The 23,420-nt window shown below is 40.9% G+C and overlaps 1 protein-coding gene across 7 annotated transcripts in view; it reads right to left on the bottom strand.

Annotated features, from left to right (window-relative positions):
* The window catches only part of MAST4 (microtubule associated serine/threonine kinase family member 4), a 595,073-nt gene extending 589,649 nt beyond the window's left edge, over nt 1-5,424 (bottom strand). For all 7 annotated transcript variants that reach the window (XM_033179737.1, XM_033179738.1, XM_033179742.1 and 4 more), the window contains exon 1: nt 4,759-5,424. In XM_033179737.1, coding sequence (XP_033035628.1) covers nt 4,759-5,127 — 369 coding nt within the window. In that variant the 5' untranslated portion in view covers nt 5,128-5,424. The remainder of the gene's footprint in view (nt 1-4,758) is intronic.
* Nucleotides 5,425-23,420: the final 17,996 nt, after the last annotated feature.

The raw sequence follows: 23,420 nt of genomic DNA, 5'->3' as shown, positions 1-23,420 counted from the left end.
TGTTCCCTATTTGCCACTTTTTGAAGCCAATTAATTCATAGTCATGTATTTAGTGACTATCGCCCTTACTAGAGTTGAAGCTTCCTGGGGTCAAAACCATCTCTGTGCCCAGGACAATGTCTCAGAGTCAGACTCAATACATTTTGGTTGACTGATTTTCTGATCCTGTGGCTCTTACTGAATTTGGTAGAGTCCAAAAGTAGACTAAATAATAAATATGCCAAGATTTATGCACTACTTCTCTTTTAGAATTATGTAGCTTCTGTGATTAATAAAATATAAATTCAATGAAAAGCTTTGCTGAATTCCTGCTTGCTTTTTGCTATTTAATGTCTTAACCAACAAACACCAGAAACTCATCTACTGCATTAGTACCACATGGGAAACCCCCCACCCCATACACACATTCAAAATATTAAAAGCAGTCCTCGTGCTCATATACCACTTAATAGAACAATTAAAGTCATCCTATCACTGTAAGCCTATGTTTTTTTGTTTTTTTTTTTTTTTTTTTTTGAGGCGGAGTCTCGTTCTGTCGCCCGGACTGGAGTGCAGTGGCCAGATTTCAGCTCACTGCAAGCTCCGCCTCCCGGGTTTCCGCCATTCTCCTGCCTCAGCCTCCCGAGTAGCTGGGACTACAGGCGCCCGCCACCTCGCCCGGCTAGTTTTTGTATTTTTAGTAGAGACGGGGTTTCACCGTATTAGCCAGGATGGTCTCGATCTCCTGACCTCGTGATCCGCCCGTCTCGGCCTCCCAAAGTGCTGGGATTACAGGCTTGAGCCACCGCGCCCGGCCAAGCCTATGTTAATAAGAGAAACCGTTTCCCAACTTATACCAACAAAATAAGTCCCTTAGTGTAGCAGAGTATAAATAGGTTGTCTCTTGCTGACTTGGAAATCCTTTTAATTACTAAGCCCTTTTCTGCCATTCTAAGGATCCCTGCACGTTTCAAGTTCTAATAAACACAGTGAAAAGGAGAGTCAGTAACAGTTAATATACAAGTCTCTTCAAAAGCATTCTGAGTGGAACTTCAGTGATTTGACTTTGTTCAAAATTTACCTGGAAAAACCATTCGTTTCTCACTGTGATCTACAAGGTTTCTCTCGATAAGAGATCTAGAGGTTTGTATATCATAATTCACAACAGACAAAATAAATGAATACACATACACACCCTTCAATCAAATGTGCAACTATTTTCATAGATGCCATTTTTTCTCATTCATTCGACAAATATTTACTGAGCCTCTACTAATATATTAACCGTACCATGCTAGGCATGCAAAGACAAAATTTCTGCCCTTGGCCAGTTTGTGGAGACAGTTACCAAACAGCACCCAAGTGCTTTCTTAAAGTCATCACAGGGTGTTTCGGGAAAGGACAAGGCAGAATGCCTAAGGGCAAATCTCAGAGATGTCAGGGGAACAGTCCTTCAATCTAAACAGTGTTAACTCTCAGAAATGAGTGTGCTACCTACTCAACACACACAGACCCCAAATTCAAAGGCTTGGGGAAAGAGAAGAAGTCAGATACAGTTTTCTTAAACAAAAGTCATGCTGTATGTCTAGCTGTCATGTGCTTGACATAAAAGCTACCATTACTGTCACATTAAACTACTGTTTTTAAGACACCAAAAGCTTTAAGGGCAGACTTAAGTTTATACAATTGTTGACAGTAAGATAAAGTAAAAAATAGGTCAAACTCTGTTGACATTACTAAATACATTCAAAACAGTTTTAACAAGTTTGCCAAAGAAATTAGCACTGCCATAATATACTAGAAACTTGAATTTTGCTGCTCTTCAAAATGTGATACAATAAGTTATGGTTAGAAAAAAAAAAAAATCTTTGGAAATAATCAATTCCCCAAGCTAGATATAACAACTTTAAATGAACCTCATTCCATTTTTTGAGTTGCACACAAGCCTTTTAATGCTTTATACTCGGAGCCTTTCTGCAGTATAACATTACACTCGCATTGCCTTGTCACAAAACAACTGGAGACAAATAAAAACTGTTTCCCGGTTTATTCCCATTTTATGAGTATAAGCTAAGTAGACATAGCCTCCGATTCTCTGAAAGTAGGTAGCACATAACTTATGCATCAGTAAAATAACAGGATAACCCAACTTTTTATTCCTATTTTGCAAAATGTCATCAAAAGTGAACTTAAAAAATACTAACACTTACTTGGCATTTGATGCTATATGTCAGTTACTGTGCTAGGATTAAATTAGATAGCATGTGTAAAATGCCTAACTTTATTGCTATTATTCCCATTGAAGGTAGGAAGCTGAGATTTGCAAAAGTTGAATGGTCCACAATCCCACAACTGGTCAAGGTGGCAGAGCTAGAAATCAAACCCACGTCTTTCCACTAAACTGAGTGCTTATCACCTGGCATTCCCGAATCCTCTGGTGTGCTTTTTGAGGAGAGGGGCAAAAGAGTTTTCATTTGCTCCTTAAAGAGACCCACAAACCCACAAACAGTGAAGACCCCCTGCCCCATACCATCGCCAGTGTAAGAACCAGAAAATGCACACTGGACCTCAACCCCTTTCGCGAAGACTATCATTCCTCTACTCCACAAGAGGGGAAAAAACTACATGGTTTGGTTTTCATTGCACTTTAAAATTATCAGAGCAAGTCAAGATTTTGCTCCTAGGCAATTTCCAGCATCCCATGCCACAGGTTAAGTTACATAATAAATTGCAATACTGTATCAGTTTACATGTAATTCTGAGATTTCACAAATAGTGATCCACGTTATTTAATCATTCCACTTTCCAAAATGTGTTTCAATCAACCAATTCTCACTGCACTGCCTGTGAAATAAGTTATCAAATCCAATTCCAACAAAGCAAAGCACTGTCACCCTGAGGCCAGGCAATAAATCAGCGACAGAATGGGGATCAGAAGTTCCCCAACATCCCTCCCCTCCACCTGCAAGACCATGTCATTTACCATGAAGCACCCTCCTAGCTAAATAGAAAACATAAAGCAACTAACTACTCTCTTCTCTACCAGCAGCAATACTGAATCCAGATCTACTGGTGAATCATTAAGTTAGGGTACACCCCCAGCTTCCCAGTGCCAGTGTGCTCATCTCTAGAAGTGGAGGCAGAAGTTAAGGGGCAAACACGTGGCACATGCCTCGCATCTTGAAAGGGAGATGTAATCAGGGAGGAACACTGGGACAGTACAGAGTTTGATCATCTCTGCTAGGATGTAGCTCTGTGGTGGGTGAGGCATGCAGCAAACTCCTGACATCCTGCCGCTAGGATCGATTTGGAACCATCGATTCAGCTGAAATTCCTGATTCGAAACAGGAGTATGAGTGTAAAAATGAACTTTACCTTGAAGTTCCTCCTTTTACAGATTATAGAACTGAACCTCAGAGGAGTGAAACAATATACCCAAGGTCTCACAGTTCAGTAGCAGAGACAGTTCTAGAGAGCAGGCCTGCAGACACTTATCCAGGATCCTTGCAATGGGGGCTTAGAGGAATGAGGGAATGGGTCATGGTTACTGCAAGTGGCTTGGCCAAGAACTAGCTAAGCAGCCAAGGCTTGTTCCATCTCTGCCAGGCTAGGACTCGTCTCCTCTCAACCTTGTGCCAGATCCAGTTTTTGCTTCCAGACTGGGGGCCCTGGGGACTACTGCCAGGGCATTGGCCTCTGATTGCTTACTCTAAGGGACAAAGGCAAATATTTACTAAAGCTAACCCCATCCAAGATGAGGAAAATACAACACTGGCACTCAAGAAATAATTTCACAATAAGTCTATGTTAGGGTGATGTTTTATTTGTGGCCCTGCTTGATCAAGATGACTTCCCCACAAGAAACGTCCAAAGCAAACTTTTTTTTTTTTTTTTTGAGACTGAGTCTGGCTCTGAGACATGAAGAATTATACGCTTCTTTAACTGTCCTCCAAAAGCAGAAAATAAGCTGGAGAGAGCAGCGAGGAGGACATCAGAGTCCTATGCTCAGTGTGTCAGGAAGCGACCCACAAGTTCTGGAGGAACATCCTTCCAGGAAACTGGGCAGATACAGATCCCCCACCCCGCTCCGCCCCGCAAAAGGTAAGACGATCCGTACTCGGTTTAGTGACAAGCGTTCATCTGGACACGCTGGAAACAAGTCTGAACGGGAGCTGCAGGCGCGCACGCCCGCGCCGCAAAGGGAGCGCGGGTAGTCCTCTTCTCTCAGAGGACCGACGCTGCGGGGACGCGCCAAAATTACCCGCGGGCGATCCCAGGGGGCTGGCGCCACTGAAACCCCCGCGTACAACTCCGCGGCTACCGCTGCCCCCCACCCCCACCACCTCCTGTCCCCAAGGCACCATTTCTCCCCCTCAACCCCCTGCCCCTCGGCCCAAGTGCTTTGGTGGAAAACAACGCCCACTTCGGAGAATCGGAGCTGAGTTGTGGGGACACGCCAGGTGTCCAGATCGCATCCACTCACAGATCGACCAAGGCAGATACAGACACGAAGGAGTTTGCTTCTCTGACATTTTAAAAACACACCATTGGCAGCACAGGGAGACACACACACGGGGGTAACAACCACAGGGAAGTCAATAACCCACGGCGGGGCTCCTTAACTGTCGTTGCCCCGGACTCGAGGCAGAGCGCTTGGGGTCCCTCCCTATCTTCCGGCCACAGCGCTCTCCCGACCACCGCCTGCGCGCGGGATGGGAAGCTGGGGTTGCCCGGCTGCCGGCACCCAGAGTGGGCGAGCTTGGGAAAGGCGGGGCCCACCTCCTCGTCCTGCTCCTCCTGGGACGCGCTGCTGCCCCGGGGCGCGGGCGGCACAGCTCCTCCGGGGGGCGGCGGCGGCAGCGCAGGGACTCCGCGCTCCAGCAGCACGCGTGCCGGAGCCCACGCGGCTGGCGGCCGGGCGCCCAGGGCGCCTCCCGACGGCTGCGGCGGCGGCGGCGGCGGCGGCCGCTTTCTGGAGAAGCAGCCGGGCTCCCCTTCCTCCGACAGAGTTTCTGAGCCCGAGGAGGTCTCGGCCGAGGAAGCACCCGGAGAAGACGCGGCGCCCAGCGCAGAGGCTGGAGTCCGGCTGCCGTGGCCACTGCAGCCGCGGGGCACCGGCTCCGGCGCCTCCGAAACTTTCTCCCCCATTTCCCTGTCAGGCCCAAAGCGCCTCCCGAGCGGCGGGGGCGCGGCGCGCACTCAGCGCCTCCCGGGGAAGACGCGGGTTCCTGGGCTCAGGCTCACTGGCACTGCCGCTCCCGGACTTCAGGGAGCCCTGCCGGCGACTACATGGCAGCGACGGGGCCGCAGGAGCCCGCTGCTAAGTTCACAGCCGCCCAGGCCCGGCGGCAAACGGGTGCTCCCGCGCACGGGGACATGCCCGCTCGGGTCCGCGATCTGCGCTCCACGGTACTCTAGCGCTGCGCCCGAGCCGCCGGGACTGCGGCTTCTGCAAAACCTGCCTCCGGGACGGAGCGAGGAGACTGGCAGCACGCGGAGCCAATGGAAGGGCAGGCGCGCCGATGGGCGGAGGCTGCGACGCCCCCGGCCATGCGGGCCTCAGGTAGGGCAGTCGGGACCCGGGAGCCGGCCGTGGTCCCGCCCGAGCGCCTGGGCGCGGGGGCAGGGACCAGGCCGGGGTACCTGGAGGGTGGGGGCGGAGACCAGAATCGGAGCCCAGGAGACTCCGAACTTAGCGGAGGAGTGACTGACTGTCCTTGGGACGTCAGAGAGAGACGGCGAGCGGATGGTGAGACCTTGGAGAAGAACTGGACTTTGTCTCCAAAAAGCGGAATCAAGAAAACAAGAACAAGGGGGGCTGTATAGGGAATAAAGGAACCACACACACAGTCACGCACGCACACGGACTCACCAGCGTGTTGGAGGAAAAGGGCAGAAACTTCTTGGTATAGTGAGCGGACCCAAAGGGGGGTGACCTCTAATCTCTGCTTTTCCGTTTAAGCTCTTTGGACCTCAATTTCCTCAACTGTAAATGGCTACATTACTGCTGGTCTTGTCTGGCTATGGGCAGGCTTAGAGCAAATATATATGATGCATCAGCAGAGTGCCTGGCTTGGATACACGGAGAGTTTTTAAAAGACTATTTCCTGTCTTTATTTCTGTTTGTAAACTAAAATGTTAAGTCTGAGACTTGAACCTTTTGATAGGGAGGAAGATAACAAAGTATGTTCTTGTATTTAATTAGGACCAAGCTCTGTGGTCCTACTCATTGTCTGTCTCGGTATGATCAGCTAAGCAGAGGATGAAAAGGATTCACTTTCCAATGTAGGTTCTTCTAGCCCTGGGTTGTAAACCAACAGGATACAGGACAGGTTGCTTCATTTTCCTTACTTCTAAGAACTAGGAGAGAAAACTTTACTAAAGGTACCAATAGAATACCCTGAAGGCCTTCCCTGGGGCTGGAGGATGCTGCCTGTCCGGTGACTGGAATTTCCTTGGAAGCCAGCACTCAGTTCAGCAGTGGGAAATAAATGATTCCCCTCTTGCCCTCAACTCTAGTCCCATTCTGAGCTCTGGCACAGTGGCCTGGGATATAAATTCAACCGCCTTAGTTCCATGTACGTTGATGGAGATGTGTGCCAGGTGCAGGGGATACAACGATTAGTAAGTCAGGTCCCCTGCCCTTGAGCAGCTTATGGTCAAGCGAGAGATTGATACTGCGTTATATAGCTCTATTACCCATATTAGAACCTGTGATAAGTGATACAGGAAAAATGTGTGTGGGAGAAGAGGAAAGAGTTACAGAAAAACAGTAGCAGGTCCTTGAGCATCTTAGATTGCTCTTTGTCAGCGCAGCCTCGCCAAAGGTCCTTAAGAACTGGAGGACCCTAATTGAAAGCCCCTTTAGCTAGTGAGCCTTTCATGCTATCATGGTATTTACAAGCGATACATCACACAGAGGGCTTCGTCATATTGGACAGCAACGTTTGTCCTGATCAGTTTCCTCCCCTCAAGATGAAGGGGACGGAAATATGTCTATCTTGCTTCAGACAGCCATACTGCAAAATGGAACCCAGCTGTCATGTGTGATGCTTCTGAATTGTCCAGAGGGATATGAAGACCTACTGAGGCAAAAGGTCAAGTCTAGTGGCAGCTAAGTTGTGAGAGCAAGGCTGAAGAGAGAGCACAGTGGAGAGTCCGAATTTAACCCGGGCCTCACAATTCCTTTCCTATTTAGGAGTTCTGGTCTTGATCTGAGCCCTTACAGGGTTGATTCACCAGAGCTGAACTGAAATGACAATTTCAGCCATGCACATAAAAGAAGAGGAGGAGTTGCTTTTCAGTACATAGGGCAATAAGAAGCAAGGTCATGCTCTGAATAATCGACAGCAAGAATGACAATAGTTATTATCGCCTAAGTCCTCTGCATCTTCTCTGGATGGTGTCATTTAATCCTGGCAACAACCTTGTGAAACAGATTCTATTAATCCCACTTTATTGATTAAGAAACTGAGGCTCTGCAAAGGTCACACGGCAAGTAAGCAGTGGAGCTGTGGTTTGGAACCCAGCAGTCTGGTTCCAAGGCTCTCTTTCCTAGGCATTCTAGTATTAATACAACGCCACTCAAAACAGGCAGTTTTTTCAAATATATATGTATATACTATATTATAAATATCCATGGGGAAGAAACTTTGCTCTATTGATTCAATATGTAAAAGAAAATACTTGAGGAACATATTTGTTTTTCCCACTTTTTTTTATTATACTTTAAGTTCTAGGGTACATGTGCACAATGTGCAGGTTTGTTACATATGTATACATGTGCCATGTTGGTGTGCTGCACCCATTAACTCAGCATTTACTTTAGGTATATCTCCTAATGCTATCCCTCCCCCCCCACCCCACGACAGGCCCCTGTGTGTGATGTTCCCCTTCCTGTGTCCAAGTGTTCTCATTGTTCAATCGGCACCTATGAGTGAGAACATGCGGTGTCCCACAAGCATTTTTAAGGCACTTACTATGTGCCAGGCAGAATTTTAAGCACTTTAAAATGTTAATGTACTCATTTCTCATATCAGCCCGATGAGGTAGCTACTATTACTGTTCCCGTATCATATTTGTGAAATGTTTGAAAACTGTGACAGAGAAGTTAAGTAATTCAGCTGAAGTCACACAGCTAGAAGCGATGGACCCAGGATTCAGATTTGAACATTTAGTCCCAGCATTTATGCTCTTAACCTCTACAGATCAAAGTCAAGTACTAGATCAGTATTTCTTGAACTTTTTAAATCTGAACCTCAAATAAATATATTTCACACTGGAACTTATGACACATGCATACGTACAAATACAAATAAAATGTCATGAGACATTACTTACCCATCCTTTAAGCCATGTACCCTGAAATTCATATTTTATTGAAAATAAAGATGCTAGTTATAGTCCACTAAATAGATTTCAAACTCTACTTCAAAACTTGCAGTTTAAAAGTGTACTTGTTCATCTCCACACCCTCCTGTGAGGGAAATAAACTGTAGTTCAGGCTAAGAGTATCCAGACCAGAACTGGGCCAACTCAAAGGATAACTATAAATAGAAGATGACCAGAGAGTCAGGATAGTTCCCCAAAAGTATCCTAGTTAGACCCATGGATAAATTTCCTGGGGTGTGGCCAAACCACTGGACCAAAATCAGTTTTGATTTATCTAAATCCTGAAGTTCAACTTTCCTATCTTGTTAATTAAATAATAAATATTTTCCTCGGTGGTCATAAATGTGCCTTCTCCAAGAGACCTTCTTATAAATGTGTCTAGTGTTGAAGACTGTGGGACCAGAGATGAGTGTGAAAGCCCAGCTTTTTCTCTGCCATGTCACCATAGGCAGGAGCCAGAAAAATAAAAACAACGTCATCACAACTCCTGAAAAGCCAATAGTGTAGCTTCACATGACAGAACCAAATTAGCCTAAGGCGAGGAGAGACAAGGTCAGTGTACTCCAAGGCAATCAGTTTCCATGTGTTCTGTGAGACATGCTCCCAAAGTGTTTGATTCAAGGACAGCACCCCTGGGAATCTGGTAAGTATTCATTGTGTTTTGTGATTGAATGCCCCCCTCTGGTTTCTATGTTGTTCTCAGAAGTGATGGGAGACATTTCCTCTGGGAGTCTGTTGTCTCTGCCAGTCTCTGCCGTGTGGGTGAGGCCTCTTGTGAATGTCAAGCTGTCTCTGCCAGATGGAGGATGTTCCAGCACAAGTTATCATACCCTTAAGTCTACTCCCAGTGTCATGACCTTTCTCCCAAACATTAGGTTGGGAGGAAGATCAGTTGTTCTTCTTTCTTACATAGATGAAAATAGAACATCATGAACTCAGAACGAACATTTTTGCAAAATCACAAGTAAATATGTTTCTATTTAATGCACTAAAAATCCTGAATATCAGATTATCTTTGAATTATGAAGATGATGATATTATCCAACTTTGGTAGGCTATTTTTATTATCATTATTAATGATGGATTTGCCTACTCCCCTATGACTAATAAAGTACAATTTCAAGACAAAGTAAACATCTATCAAAAGGCGGCTGTTGAGGTGTGCTAGATTGGGGTTTCTGATTTATACCCAAGGGTGTAGCATGATACAGACCAGGAAGTTTCTGATCATCCAGCCAGGAGGAAAAGCCCCAGAGCCTCTCAAGCTTTTGTTCGTATCTAAGGAAAGGAAGGGTTACAGTACAAAACTCCAGAAGATAAGTCGAAGAATTTTTAAATGATGGTCAAAAAGAACAGGGGAGGAAGAGGAATAATGTGAATTGCTGCTGTTGGGTTCTCTGACCTAGGCGTTGCGAAGGATAGGAAACTAAGCTAAGTTAGCGAATTAAAACAAGCCTGTAATGAACCGAAGAGGAGTATACTGCTGATCTGACCTCTCTGATCAAAGTTTCTGAATGTGTTGTATGTGGAACACTTGCATCAGATGGCCAGGGGAGTGGGAGATGCTGGTTTCCTGGCCCCACCCAAAGATCTGGGAATCTGTGTTTTTAAAAGACTACCCCAAAGAAGTATCAAGTATTCTGAGCCTTGAGTATTACTGAAGATGAGCCTAATTTGGAGATCAAAGAGATATTTTATGGGACAAATGTGCCTGGCTCTATAGAAAGAAGGTGGTTGGAATGATCTTGACTGCGCCTTGTGTCTCTTCAGACCTGTTTCTTATTCTCCTAGAGACCAACCACCTTGAGGAGACAAAGACAGCTTAGCAGCTGGACAGGAATATGCATGCTGTAAAAACAGCTGGAAGAACTGAGCTAATACACAAAAAGAACTGAGGATCATGTTCCCTTGGGATTCTGTTTAAACAAAATACAAAATGGTGACCTATTTCCCACAGAAGACTCCAATCTTTTGCATTTGTCTTCCAAAATGGATACTCACATCTGGGATTTTCTTGCTATGCTTTCAGCATGAAATGTTCTTTTATCACTTTTTGTTTTTCCAAAAGATGTATTCAGTACCCTTTGCCTGTTGAGGAAATAGAAGACAGGCAAATACATTTACTAGCTTTTATTCATTAAGGAGGTTTGCTTTCTGAGTCATTTTCTATTTTCAATTCTTAGAGCAATCTCCTTGACTATCTATGCTATATGGCAAGTAGTTCTTTCTACCACTAATGCCAACTAATTAGAAAATAAAATTATGCTGAATAGTTAGCTAGCAAATAGTGAGTTTCTCTGCAGCCACAAGCCACTTTGCAACACTAGGAATACTTTTTAAGGCTTTTGGTACTTGAAGAAATACTATCTTCTAGCCCCTTTTTCCTCAGTGTGCGATCTGACAATGAGCAGACGTGGGAGCTTGTTAGAAATACAGAAGCTTGGTCCCTGCCCCAGACCTACTCAATCAGTCTTAATAAGATTCCCAGGGGCTTCATAGACACATTAATGTTAGCAGAGTACCACTCTAGTCTAGTGATTTTTAAACTCAGCTGCACATTAGAATCACCTGTGGAACTTTTTAAACTACCTCCACCTGGGTCCCACCTCTAAGCTCTTCGGATTTGATTGGCTTGGCTTGGGGTATGGACACTAGAATTTAATGACTTCCCCAGGTGGGAAGTGGTTGCTTTTAGGGCTGAAGCAGGTAAAATACAAGATAAGCCTTGAATAACTCATGGTGCACAAATTAAGGGAATGCTCAACAAAGATGGGATCTTACTGAAAGAAAGCAGACACCAGTCTAAGGGAGCTCTCAATGGCCAAAGCTGGAGCAATTTAAATAATAAATTCAAATTATAATAACAAACAAATAATGATAGCATTGGGTTTTAAGTCATAGACTAAAATAAATATCCATGAGTCCACACTCATATAAATAAATAATGAAATAAATTTAAAAGTAAGCAGAGGGAGCAGAGACAGCTCTTCGTCACAATAGAGTTCCAATTAATAAACATAGAAAAGAGGGAAATAGAGAACCACCATTAGGAGAACACCACAGCAGTCATTGTTTTGGGTTGATGAAACCCAAAAATGTACATCAAAATTTGAGGGCAAAAGTCTGAGAAGAAAAGGATTTGCATAGACTTAAAATCCTTCCCCTAACATACCAATACAAAGATAGTCACTTCACAATGAAAACCTTAGGAAACAGCAACTTAACCATAGAAACATCACTATTAATACATATCAACATCCTGAGCCCCTTACTATGATGCACAACCTCACCTTTGTGGTATTCTTGACAAAAATACATAACTTCAATCATGAGAAAACACAGCAAACCCAAATTGAGGGGCATTGTACAGAATGACTGTTCTTAGTCTTCAGAAGTATCAGGGTTGTGAAAGATAATTAAAGTGTGATGAACCATTTCAAGAACTAAAAAGTAACTCCTAAATACAATTTGTGATCTTGGATAAGATCCTGGAATTAAAAAAAAAAAAAAAGTACATGAGGAAAAAAACAGTGAAAAATCTGTAGTTTACTAAATAATACTGTACCAATGCTAATTGCCTGTTCTTGATAATTATATTGTTATTAGAATTATGTTACTAGGAGAAGCAGGGTAAAGGGTACTAGGGAACTCCTTTTTTTTTTTTTTTTTTTGACAACTTTTCTGAAGTCTAAAATTAGTTTAAAATAAATAATTAAAATGCAAAAGTCCCTCGGTAATGCTGATGGTAGCCAAGATTGAGAACTACCACTTCAGCCTTCAGTGACCCCATTCCTCCCTTCCTCCTTTCTCTTTACACAAGGAAAATAATTTTTTTTCCTATCTTGCCTTCACCAGGTGGCCAAGCTTGGGTCGAGAACAACATTGTAAGTAGCAACATCACTGTTCAAAGCCAATATCCACTCAGGGAAATGTCCATGGATAGCACCATGAGAACCTCATACTCAAAGCATATACATAATGGTAGACATATTTGGAATCTGGCTGCCTATATCCATTCTGTTTTCTTTTGGTGATAACTTTCCAGTTTATTGTTAAGGAATTACATATTTCCTTTTGAGCAGTCTTCAACCTTTCAACACAGGATTGGGCTATCTTTGGACTTTGAATCTTGAGAAAAATAACACAAGATCAGTGGTATCCAGACAAGACTATCAATTAGTTCCCATTAACCAGATCCAGAGCGGCTATGGTTCCAGTACTTTTCCAAGTCTTATTCTCCAGCTTTTCCTTTCATTTTCGGAACTACCATTAAACTTCCTTCTGATTGAATTAGCTAAAGTCAGCAGTTGCTTGCCACCAAGGAACCCTAAGAAATACAGGTGTGCTGACCTGTATTTCCACCCAGTCCAGGTGGAAATAAGACATCTGAATGCAATCCAAAAGCTGTTAATAATATTAAACTTAATGATGTATTCCTGATCTTGATAAGAGTGCTGTTTCCACCAAACTTTAGCAATCTTATTAACGTTTCAGGTATAAGAAGAAATCCCTCTTACTGGAGGTTAAACTACTTAAAAAAAAAAAAGAGTGCCCTGGCAGAAGAAAAGACCATTTCCAGTTCTGGAAGAAACAGATCCGAGCACCACACTATGTTGGAGTTGTCTGTCCGTCTTCCTACTAGGTTATAAGAGTCTTGAGGGCAAGAGAGCATATTGCATCTTACTGATTCAGCATCTTATTTGCGCTACATATGGCATATGGTAGTTCATGATAAATACTTATTGAAAGAATTGAGACAATCGCCACCATGTGACTTTAAACCAGCTTTATTAAAAGTCTGTGTTTATCAAAAAATAAAAAGTTTAAGCATTGTATAGGCTGATCAAATGAACCCAAAATATTTTAGGAGGAAAAAAGCACCTGTTTAGTAAAGTGGCCTCGTTCCTGAATAGTCCTTCATTTTAATAAAAATAATAATTGCATAGAACGCTTCCCTTCAAACCACTATTATTCTGTCATGCTCATAGTAGTTTCTTCGCAACTATTTGCCTTCCTAAAACATTCAAATTAGTAAGCACTGCTTGCATGAATATGGTGAATAGGGTAGAAGGAACACTTAAGGAGCTCTCAAGACTAAAGCTGCAAAATTCTTCTTGCAGGCATCCCAAAGACATTACTCAGGACATTGATCAAGGTGGGAAAAGTCTATGCCCCTTGTTTATAGAAAGCCCCATTCTTACGTAAATTTCACTCACGTAAGAATATCGGGATCCCTTATTACACTTATTCTTGTTGCAGAATTAACAAGGGAATTGTGGCAGGAGGAAGATCAAATGAAATGGTCGGACATCAGCATTATGAAAGTCAGGGTTCTTCATTGCCAGTCATGGAATCTATTCTATTTGGTTTAAATAGGAAGTGGATTATTAAAAGACATTAGAATGCTCACTGAGTCTTTGGAAGAAGTGAAGAAACAGACTCTGGAGTGAGCTTCCACAGTCCGCAGAACCTCAATGCAGAACTGGCAGGGAAGGAAATGGCTGTTCCTCACGATTCCAAAACCATGTTGGCTTTCCCACCATCTGTGCCTGCAGAATTGATGTCCTGCACCCCACCTGCTTCTTCATATGCATCACTTCTGTATCTGCATCTCTGTATGTGCATCTGATTAGCAGAACCCAAGTCACATGACTGCACCCTGGCGGCAAAGAAACTGAGAAATGTGGGAGCTTTGCTTGCTATCTTGGGAAGATGGGATTCACACCACAGGGAACCATCATAATGTAGAAGGAGTATTAAAAGATTTGGCGAACAGGGTAAACTAAAATGATTTGACTTTAAAAGGCTCCAACCCTTGATTAATTGTACCAATCTGCCCTTAGCATAATGTTTTCAGCCATCAGGTAGATGTGGGCCTGAGCATCAGCTTCAGCGTGCCTGCTCCAAACATTAGTCATTTCTCCACTAAATATCTCATCAGGGAAAAGAATTATTACATACTAAACGCATTCTATATGCTAGACACTGTACTAAATGCTTTATGTGCATTATGTATTTAATCTCCTCAATAACCCCACTTCAAGGGCATAATTCCCATTTTACAAGTAGAAAAATAAGTGCTGAGAAATTGAATAGTTTTTCTCAAAGTCACACAGTAAGATGGGGCAAAGATTTAATCCAAGGTCTCTCTCAAGTCCATGCTCTCCCTTCTGTATTGGGTTCTTAACTAAGATTTTCATGGAACCATGGAAGTGGCTTCAGGAGCCCGTGTGATTGTGGATGTGTATCTTTCTGGGGAGATCATGCACAGCTTTTGTCAGATTCAAAAGGGGTGTATAACTCCCCAAACAGTAAAGTATCGCTGCACTCCCCAAAGTTGTAGTAGATCAGTGTATGGTCATATGGTCATAAAGCTATTGTTGTTGGGGCAGGGGTACATTCCAATTATATTTTTTAATTGGGGTTAAAAAACCCAGATGACATGAAATCAGCCTCTTAACAAATTTTTGTTTACAGAACATTATCATTAACTACAAGCACAATGTTTTACAGCAGCAGATCTCTAGAACTCTTTCATATAACTGAAACAATACACATTGAACAGCAACTTCCCATCTCCCCTCCCCTTAGCCCCAGGCAACCAACATTTTACTTTCTGCTTTTATGAGTTTGACTTTCCAACTATATTTTTGATGTTTGATCTTAGCATTTATTGTTTGTGATATCATTTTGTAATATAAGATTCAAATTTAAAATTAGAGTCAGGAGCCCTGTATCTTGGAAGTGGGGGGAATGCATTTCTGTGCTGCAATGAACAAGGGTTAAAACCAATGAGAAATATTCGGTCTGAAAGATGAGAAAGGGCTGAGCAAACCAGGAACACATTTTTCATTTAACTACTGAAGTCTTAGCTGTACATCAGAAGGCCTGGCTGCTATTTGTGACTTTGCCACTGACTCCATTTATCAGGGCCTCCATCACCTGTATGATGGGGTAATACAAAACCTGCCATCATTTCCTCCATCACAATGTTATGAGATTGTTTTGAAAGTACTTTCATTTCCCCAACAGAAAGGCATTATAGATCTCTCTATATATACCTGTTATGACTTCTTTGGGGGGAAAGAAAAGCACCTCAGAGAAGACTTGGCTCACAACTTCTAGGACTGCATAATTTCTGAGTCTCACAGGCATCCATACGTGGGATGTTCTTTGTGAAGAAAGATTTGTTTATATCTTATTTTTTCATTTCTAGTGGGTTGTCTCTTCCCTCCTTTTCATTTGTTGTGCTTTTTTTGAAAATTCCAGTATAAATCAGCGTCTCAAATTGTGTTAGCTAGCTGGAATGTTGCTTTAGATGGTTCATTATTTATATCTTGCTGTCGACTTGCATAATATTTTACAGAACACAAAAACTTTACCCCAGAAACAAGATAAAGATTATTTTAAAACAGAAAAGATGCAAAGAAGCCCAGGAGAGTCAGCCTGGCCCACTAGTAGAAGTAACAGCATACACCATAAATACAGGAGAGTTTCTAAATGTAGCCTTTTATGAATGGGATCAACCAGCTGAATATGAGATTTCTCCTTTGCCACCTACTCCCCAAACAGTTTTTTAAGTAGCATTTTAGAAAGGTAATGAATATCTGCTAACACCCAATGCAAACTTAATTTCAAAGCTGTAGAATGGACCATAAATAAAAACAGTGAGTGATATCCATTCTTAGACTGTTCATACCAATGGAAATATGGATTACCAACAGGGGAAGCCAAGAGCTCTTCTTGAATAGGGTAAAATTCCAGATAGTATGAAGTTCAATTGTTGGTTGCTATTGTTCTCAATGTTATTATTAAGTTTTCTTGAGTGCTTTTTATAAATGCAAAAATATGAAGAAATTCACAATTATGGTGACCTATGGCAGTTCCTAATTTAAAACCATGATCTTACAGATTATATTGCTTGGATGAAGATTAATTGTACTTATTTAATCAGATGTCTAGTGTAGGAACAGGAGTTACTTCCTCAAGAGTTGAAGAATTCTTTACATTGCTGTCCGCACAGGAAAGCTGAGCTACATCATGTTGCCTCCATAGGATGCAACTAACTCTCCAGTGGACAACATTTTTTCCATAACCAATCGATCATCAAGTCTGTTGACTTTTCCTTCCCATAACTCTCCAATCATCCCTTCTTTCTCAAGTAAGCCCCATTACCTCTAAGATTACTCCAACAGCCTTATAAATGACTTCCCTTCTTATAGTCTGACCCTTCCAATGATCTTGTACCTCCATGCCAGATCAATCTTTTGGAAACACTGTCTTGATCATGCCACTCTCCTGTGTGTCAAGGGCTACCCACTGATAATAAGGTAAATGCCAAAATTCTTAGCCCAGCATGCAAGTCCCCATAATCTTTTCAGGTTCACTTTCTCGACCTCTCTCCACAAACCTTGCACTCTTGCCAACTAGATTATTCACTGGACTCTATTCCAGTCTCTCTCCCACAAGTGTCTATATACTTAGAATCCTGTTTAGCCTTTCTCTCCACCAAGACAATTTGACAACTACTCGAAGTCTATAGATCTGACAAAACTGAACTAAGATCCAGTCCCCTGGGGGGGCAATTTAAACATGTCCTCCAATTCTTTGATACTCCTCCCACTGAAAGGTGGGACTTAGGTCCTCTCTGCTTAAATCTGGATTGACTTTAGGGATTTGCTCTTAACCAACAGAATGCTCTATTAGTTAATGGAATGCTCTTAACCAAAAGAAGGATTGCTGCATAAGTTAGAAGGTCCTGTCAGAAGCAGTCATGTAGTTTCCATCTGTTTTTCTTGTAATGTTGCTCTAGGGGAAGCGAGGCACTATAGAAGAAGTCCAAACACCCTGAGACTACTATGCTGGAGAGACCACATGTAGACACACTGGTGAGCCCAGATGAGCTCCAGTATAATTGCTTTTCAAGGAGGAAGATGCCTTGGACATTCAGCCCAGCCAGGCCTTCTGATGAGAGGAGCCCTCATCAATATCTCAGGATCCCTCCACAAAGCACTTCCCAAACTCCTGACTCCCAAAGCATGAGCTAACTGAATGGTTGTTTTAAGTTACTAAGTTTGAGGGTGATTTGTTATGCAGTAATTGTAATTAGAACACTCCACACATTCTCTTCCTGAACTCCCAGTCCTATTTTCTTTGCTTTGGACTTTGAAAACTTTCTTGAATGTAAAAATTGCTTTATTCTAGACAGTATACAACATTTCTTAGACAATAAATACCTTTGATATAATGGGGAGGAAACAGGGCAACTAAGACTTTACGGGAACCAAAAAAATACATTCAATAGTATTTCAAAGGTATTATAAAAGTACATTGGTGAGGCACATAATAAGTGATCAAATTATGTAATTTAAAATGTTTGCTGATGATTATTTGTTAGGAAAAAGGCAACTTACTTATTTCTTAGTTGGCCTCGCATTTGCTATCATTTTGTAAATTTGGGTTTCTAAGGTCAATCCTTAAAGAACTCTATTCCATCACTAGGACTTGGACTATAAACATTTAAACTATAAATAGTGTTAGCTGTCATAGTGTTAGTGGTGGTTATGGTTTTGTTGCTCCCAGAAATGATGTCCCATAAGCATTATTAAGTGAGAGAGATCAGTATGTTTTCCCCTGTAATTATGCTTCTGTCCATGAAAGTAAAATTCTTTATTAAAACAGACAAGCACAAATATTTATTAGTATTACTAATTGCTCTGTTTAAATAGGACATATAATTAGGATATGATTTAAAGAAATGTCAGATACTTGATACAATTGCATCTTCCTTTCTCATAATCCTTATAATTAATTACTGTTTAATTTAATCCTGGGTTTATCCTGAGTTTAAATAGGATTAACTTACCCTTTATCCTCCTAATAATCAAATCTTAAATTTCTGGATCACTTTCCCTTATTGATACATCTTTGTCTATTTCTGATTATGGAACATTCCTGTAACCACTTACTTTTCTAGGCTATTGATAAAGCAATTCTCCACAAGTTCTAGCTCTCTTCCTTTTCGAACACATCCTTGTTCCTCTCCCTCCCACCCACTTTCCAAATTTCCACAAATCTTAGTGGAAATTGATATTTCCTCTGCAATTACAGCATGAGTATTCTAGGACATTCTCTTTCCCAAACTAGAAGTTCTTACCATCTCTTCAAGTCTCTCATTCTCTTTTGAGCAATCAATCCTGAATCACGATTTTGTATGTAAAATTGCTTTCCAAATGGTCTGGGGTTACAAAGCAAAGCTTTTCCAAAGTTACCTTTTCTAATTAGAACTTATGATTTTTACTAAAGATATATAAAATAAGTTTACCTGAGTAGGGCTAACTTTCCAGTAGCAAAAAACAAGGCAGCCATTTTAGGGGGTGAATGCTTGGACTTGACAGTAGTTTTTATTGTTTTCATTTTGCTTTTCTTTTTTTAACCAGGATATACAGGGAGAGCAGTTGATAAGGTAAGAGTCAATCAAATCTTACGTGGCAGCCTGAAAATAGAGCAAAGTTAGGAAAATAATGTTGAAAATTAAAAAAAAAAATGGTGGGATAAATAAGAAAACACAAAAAGCTACTAAAGAAAACAAGAGAAAAAAGAAGACTGAATGTGACTGCTTCAAAGAGAGACCAAAGGGCTTAAAGTTAGTGAGGGAAGAAGAGAGGAAGCAGACAGATGGTTTCAAAAACAGAACTAAGGAAATATTGGTCCTATGTTTGGAAAAAATAATTTTGATCTAATAGTATTGTGAATGGAAAGATTTAAAAGCAAGACCTAGCATCTTGTTGAATCCTCTGTGAGTAATGAATACATATTTGTTGACTAACTGGGGAAGGAGCTTCTGTGAGGAAGCTGGCGAGTGTGGGTGAGAAAGGGGCTGACAATTTTCTGTGCAGCGATAATATGGCTGGATTCTAAGGACGGGGAGTGTCTGTTACTGATACCTGATCTCTGACGTACTTAAATATTTTAGGGATGTGTTTATAGTTTTAGGCTCCCTCACACAGCTCAGAGTGGGTGGGTACATGATACATCACACTCTAAAAAGCCTGCTACTGCATTTCTAGAGAATGAACAGTTTTTCTCCTCTTATGAACCACACATTCACTCTTTCTTCCTACATGCAGCACTAAAAGCATTAAGTGAAATTACAGAACATTTTATAAAATTTATAAAGTAAATATGTCTTCTAGTTATATTTAACATTTTCTCTTTTTACCATTTATGGATATTCAGAAGGTAACATTTGCTTATTTAGGAAGGGCAGCAATTACTTTCTCTATCTCAGTCTTTGGACAGAATATCCTAATGATGACTCCTTTGTTTTCAGACAATCTGGCAAAAACTAAAATTTACTAATGTAAAATTAAGAACAGTGTGTTTACTTGAAAACCACGTTTTTTAACAATGTGATTTTCTACTTCTTGTGAATCTTCTACGACTTTTCTAAGAAATTACCAAGTTAAAAACTTAGATATGTCCAACAAAAAGACCCTGTAATGCTGTTATCTGCTGCCAAATGATCACTTTCCTATTGTACTTTATGAAACAAAAATGTCCTGGGATATTTTCTTCAAAATAATCCACCGGGAAATGGAGATTTGGAAGTTATAGGCAAAACAAGATTAGCCATGTGCCAATAATTGTTGAATCTCGGTGATAGAACATTTTCTTAATGAAATAAAGTATATGTACAAGGATGTCCACAATGGTAATATGTATAACATCAAAAAAGTAGAAATAATTGGATTATTCAGTAATAGGAAAATGGCTTTAAAAAGGGATTAATAATGGTATATTCAAAAGGTACATTATCATGTGGCCCCTAAAACAGACTGTCATGTTTTCAATAAATATTTAATGATGTGGAACAATGCCCACAACTTGCCAAGCAAAAAATCTGAGTGACAGTCTATATATATAATATAATCTCAATTTTTAAAAATAAGTTAAAATATAAATGGGATAAAATTCTTCAGACTGGCTCAATTCTAATTTTTATCCTAAGAAAAGAATCAGAAATGCATAGATTTATGTATACAGACATTTATTAATAATTTATTATAACAAAAAAGAAATAATTTGGAAATTGGTCAAATTAATCTGATATCTATTTTGTGGAAAACTATACAGTCATTAAAAGTCATATTTTTGAAAAATATTTAATGAAACTAAAAAATGTTTGTAAAAAGACATCAAGTTAAATGGCACAATTCCAAACAATATAGCATAGTCCACACATATTAAGGAATCAAATTATTTATAGCCTGATAATAAGGAATTAAAAGTTTTTAAATTTGTTTTTAGAAAACAAATGGGGCCAGGCACGGTGGCTCACGCCTGTAATCCCACCACTTTGGGAGACTGAGGCAGGTGGATCACTTGAGATCAGGAGTTCAAGACCAGTCTGGCCAACATGGCGAAACCCCCATCTCTACTAAAAATACAAAAATTAGCCAGGCATGGTGGCAGGCGCCTGTAATCCCAGCACTTGGGAAGCTGAGTCATGAGAATCACTTGAACCCAGGAGGCAAAGTTTTCAGTGAGCCAAGATCGCACCACTGCACTCCAGCCTGGGCAATAGAGAAAGACTCGGTTTCAAAAAAAAAAAAAAAAAAAATTAATAAATAAATAAAAGAAAGAAAAAAGAAAACAAATGGAATTTGAAAAATTGCACTCTTTTTCTAGTCTCTTGGGAAGGGTGTGTGTGTGGTGTGTGTGTGTGTGTGTGTTTCCACAACAAATTTTCTAGGTCAGAAAATAAACTCCGTTATCACTGATAATGACTGTTCATTCCAGGCTGGGTGTGTTTGGAAACTCGCCCTGCAAATCATGAGCTCATAGTCTTCTATCATGCCTTCTAGCTCGCTCTTCATTCCAATGTGCAGAGGTAGCTCTAGTTGCTCTGGTTACTAGTTTTAAAAAGGTACCAACACAACCATTTATAGGGAGAATGAAACATCTGAAGTTAGAATCACTAAATACTGATTCTATTATTTGCAAGTGAATCAGTGACAACTTTTTTCCCTAAATTGTGTGGGCATAGATTATTTAAGGTTTAATTTCCTACTTTTTATAGATACTGTTAACTATGATGTATGAGTCATTTATTTTGATATTTATACACAACACTGAACACTTGTTCAGATGCCACAAATGACAAAGGGGAGTTTTTGAAGGTCAAAGAGTCCTGTAAGGAAAAATAAAATGATGGAATGGGATAAAGTTAGATATGTCTCAGGAGGAATAAACTGTACTTGTACCCTTTAAATTTATACAAATAAAAAAGAAAGAAAAGAAAAGACATTTAGATAAAATAAAACTGACCCACCGACAGTGGGAGCCTTCCTTGAAGGAGGTCATTAACTCCCCCCTCCTTAGAATGTTCATTCTGAGGGGAAGCACTCCCAGGAAATTGAAGCCCAGTCTTCCTCTAGACTTCAGCTCTCCATTCCCCAGCCTCTCCAACTCCACAGGCTTGCAGGTAACCTCAAAGATTAATCAATAGAAGGAAGCAGAGGATCTGCATAATCTGTCTACATGAGCCCAGCAAGTCCTAGGAAGTACAAGGCAGAATTGCTTGGTTCCTTGGAAGAGCTCAGCAGTCTTGGGACAGCTGGAACTATGCTTAGTCTGTAGAACCAAGCAACCCGCTGTGATCTTACCTGATTCCACTCCATAGGGTCCAAGTGTGCATACCTGCTTCTGAATTGGCTGCTGCAGTTTTGAATTATTATGGTCTCTATAATCGAGATATATAATATCATCGAGTAGAGAAAGAAACTGTGTGGCTGTGTGGATGGGGCAGTTCGGGCTGTCTTGTCCTCTCAGAGTAGCAATCTTAGAAAATGCATTGGGCTTTTTATGTCATACTCTTCAAGAATTATCAAGTATATTGCTAATACTTTCTTGGAAGACAGTATCAAAGCCCTTAAAATAAAAACAAAAATTTATAAATTTGACCTAGCAAATGCTTTTCTAGAAAATTATGCTAAGAAAATAATTAGTGCACAAATATTTATATACAAGGGTATTCATCAAAGTGATAGTATTATTGATCCATTAAATACTATAATGCAGTCATATTTATTAACTTAGAAGGAAGTCTAAATGCTGTTACATGAAAACTTTAGGCTATAAACAGGATCTACGATATAATCCCAACAGATTTAAACATATACATAGCAAAGACTCTAGAAGGTTCCACACCAAAATATTAGCAATGTTTATCTCTGGCAGAGGCATTATGGGTAAATATTACTCTCTTCTTTACATTTCTGTGTGTTGACTAAACAAAGCATAAAATAAGGCAAGTAAATAGGAATCCATCCCTACCTTCTAGAACACAAGATTTTTATTAAAATGATAATTCAAACAGCCTGATATCCCATTTTCTGTGTGACATCCTATTTGCGCCTGTATTGGGATGCATTATGGTCCTGTGTTTAAGTTTAAGCCAAGCAGTGGGAATACAGATATTACATACTTTATTCTCCAATTTACTGGCTCTGGCAAGTCAGGAAATCATTCTGACTACAAGTTGAATAAAATCAGCCCAAACAGAATTAGCATCTTATCTCCATGCTGTCCAAATATGCCCATAATCTTCCAACTGCAATCTGGAAACCTCATGGATGGATAGTTCTATTCATCAGAAGATTATCATTCAGGGATTAAAAATACATGGCATGGCTACCACCACTACCTCCTCTCACAACCATGGCAGACATCATTAATCACACTTTGTCCTATGAACCCAGATGTGGCCTCAAAATCCTTTCTAACACAGCTGCGCTGCAGGCAGCTCCTATCAATCATTTATTATTTCAACTCAGGTTGAAATCTATTAGCCATATCTGCTCTGATTACCCTGGCTGGAACACTATTATTCCTATGACTGGTTCCCCGAACTATAGAGTTGAAGAGCATGCATGACCACTTTCTTTCTTTAATGATCTCTCTTCCCCTTAAAATGTATCCAACATATGAAGGTGTTGCTGACAAAAGGTTTACTCTCAGGAGTCCAACAGCATGTTTTTAAAATCCCC

The sequence above is a fragment of the Trachypithecus francoisi genome, unplaced genomic scaffold (assembly GCF_009764315.1).
Source record: "Trachypithecus francoisi isolate TF-2019V2 unplaced genomic scaffold, Tfra_2.0 Lachesis_group2, whole genome shotgun sequence".
NCBI classification, from domain to species: domain Eukaryota; kingdom Metazoa; phylum Chordata; class Mammalia; order Primates; family Cercopithecidae; genus Trachypithecus; species Trachypithecus francoisi.
The sequence above is the reverse complement of the archived record's forward strand: the minus strand, read 5'-3'. Positions and strand labels throughout refer to the sequence as shown.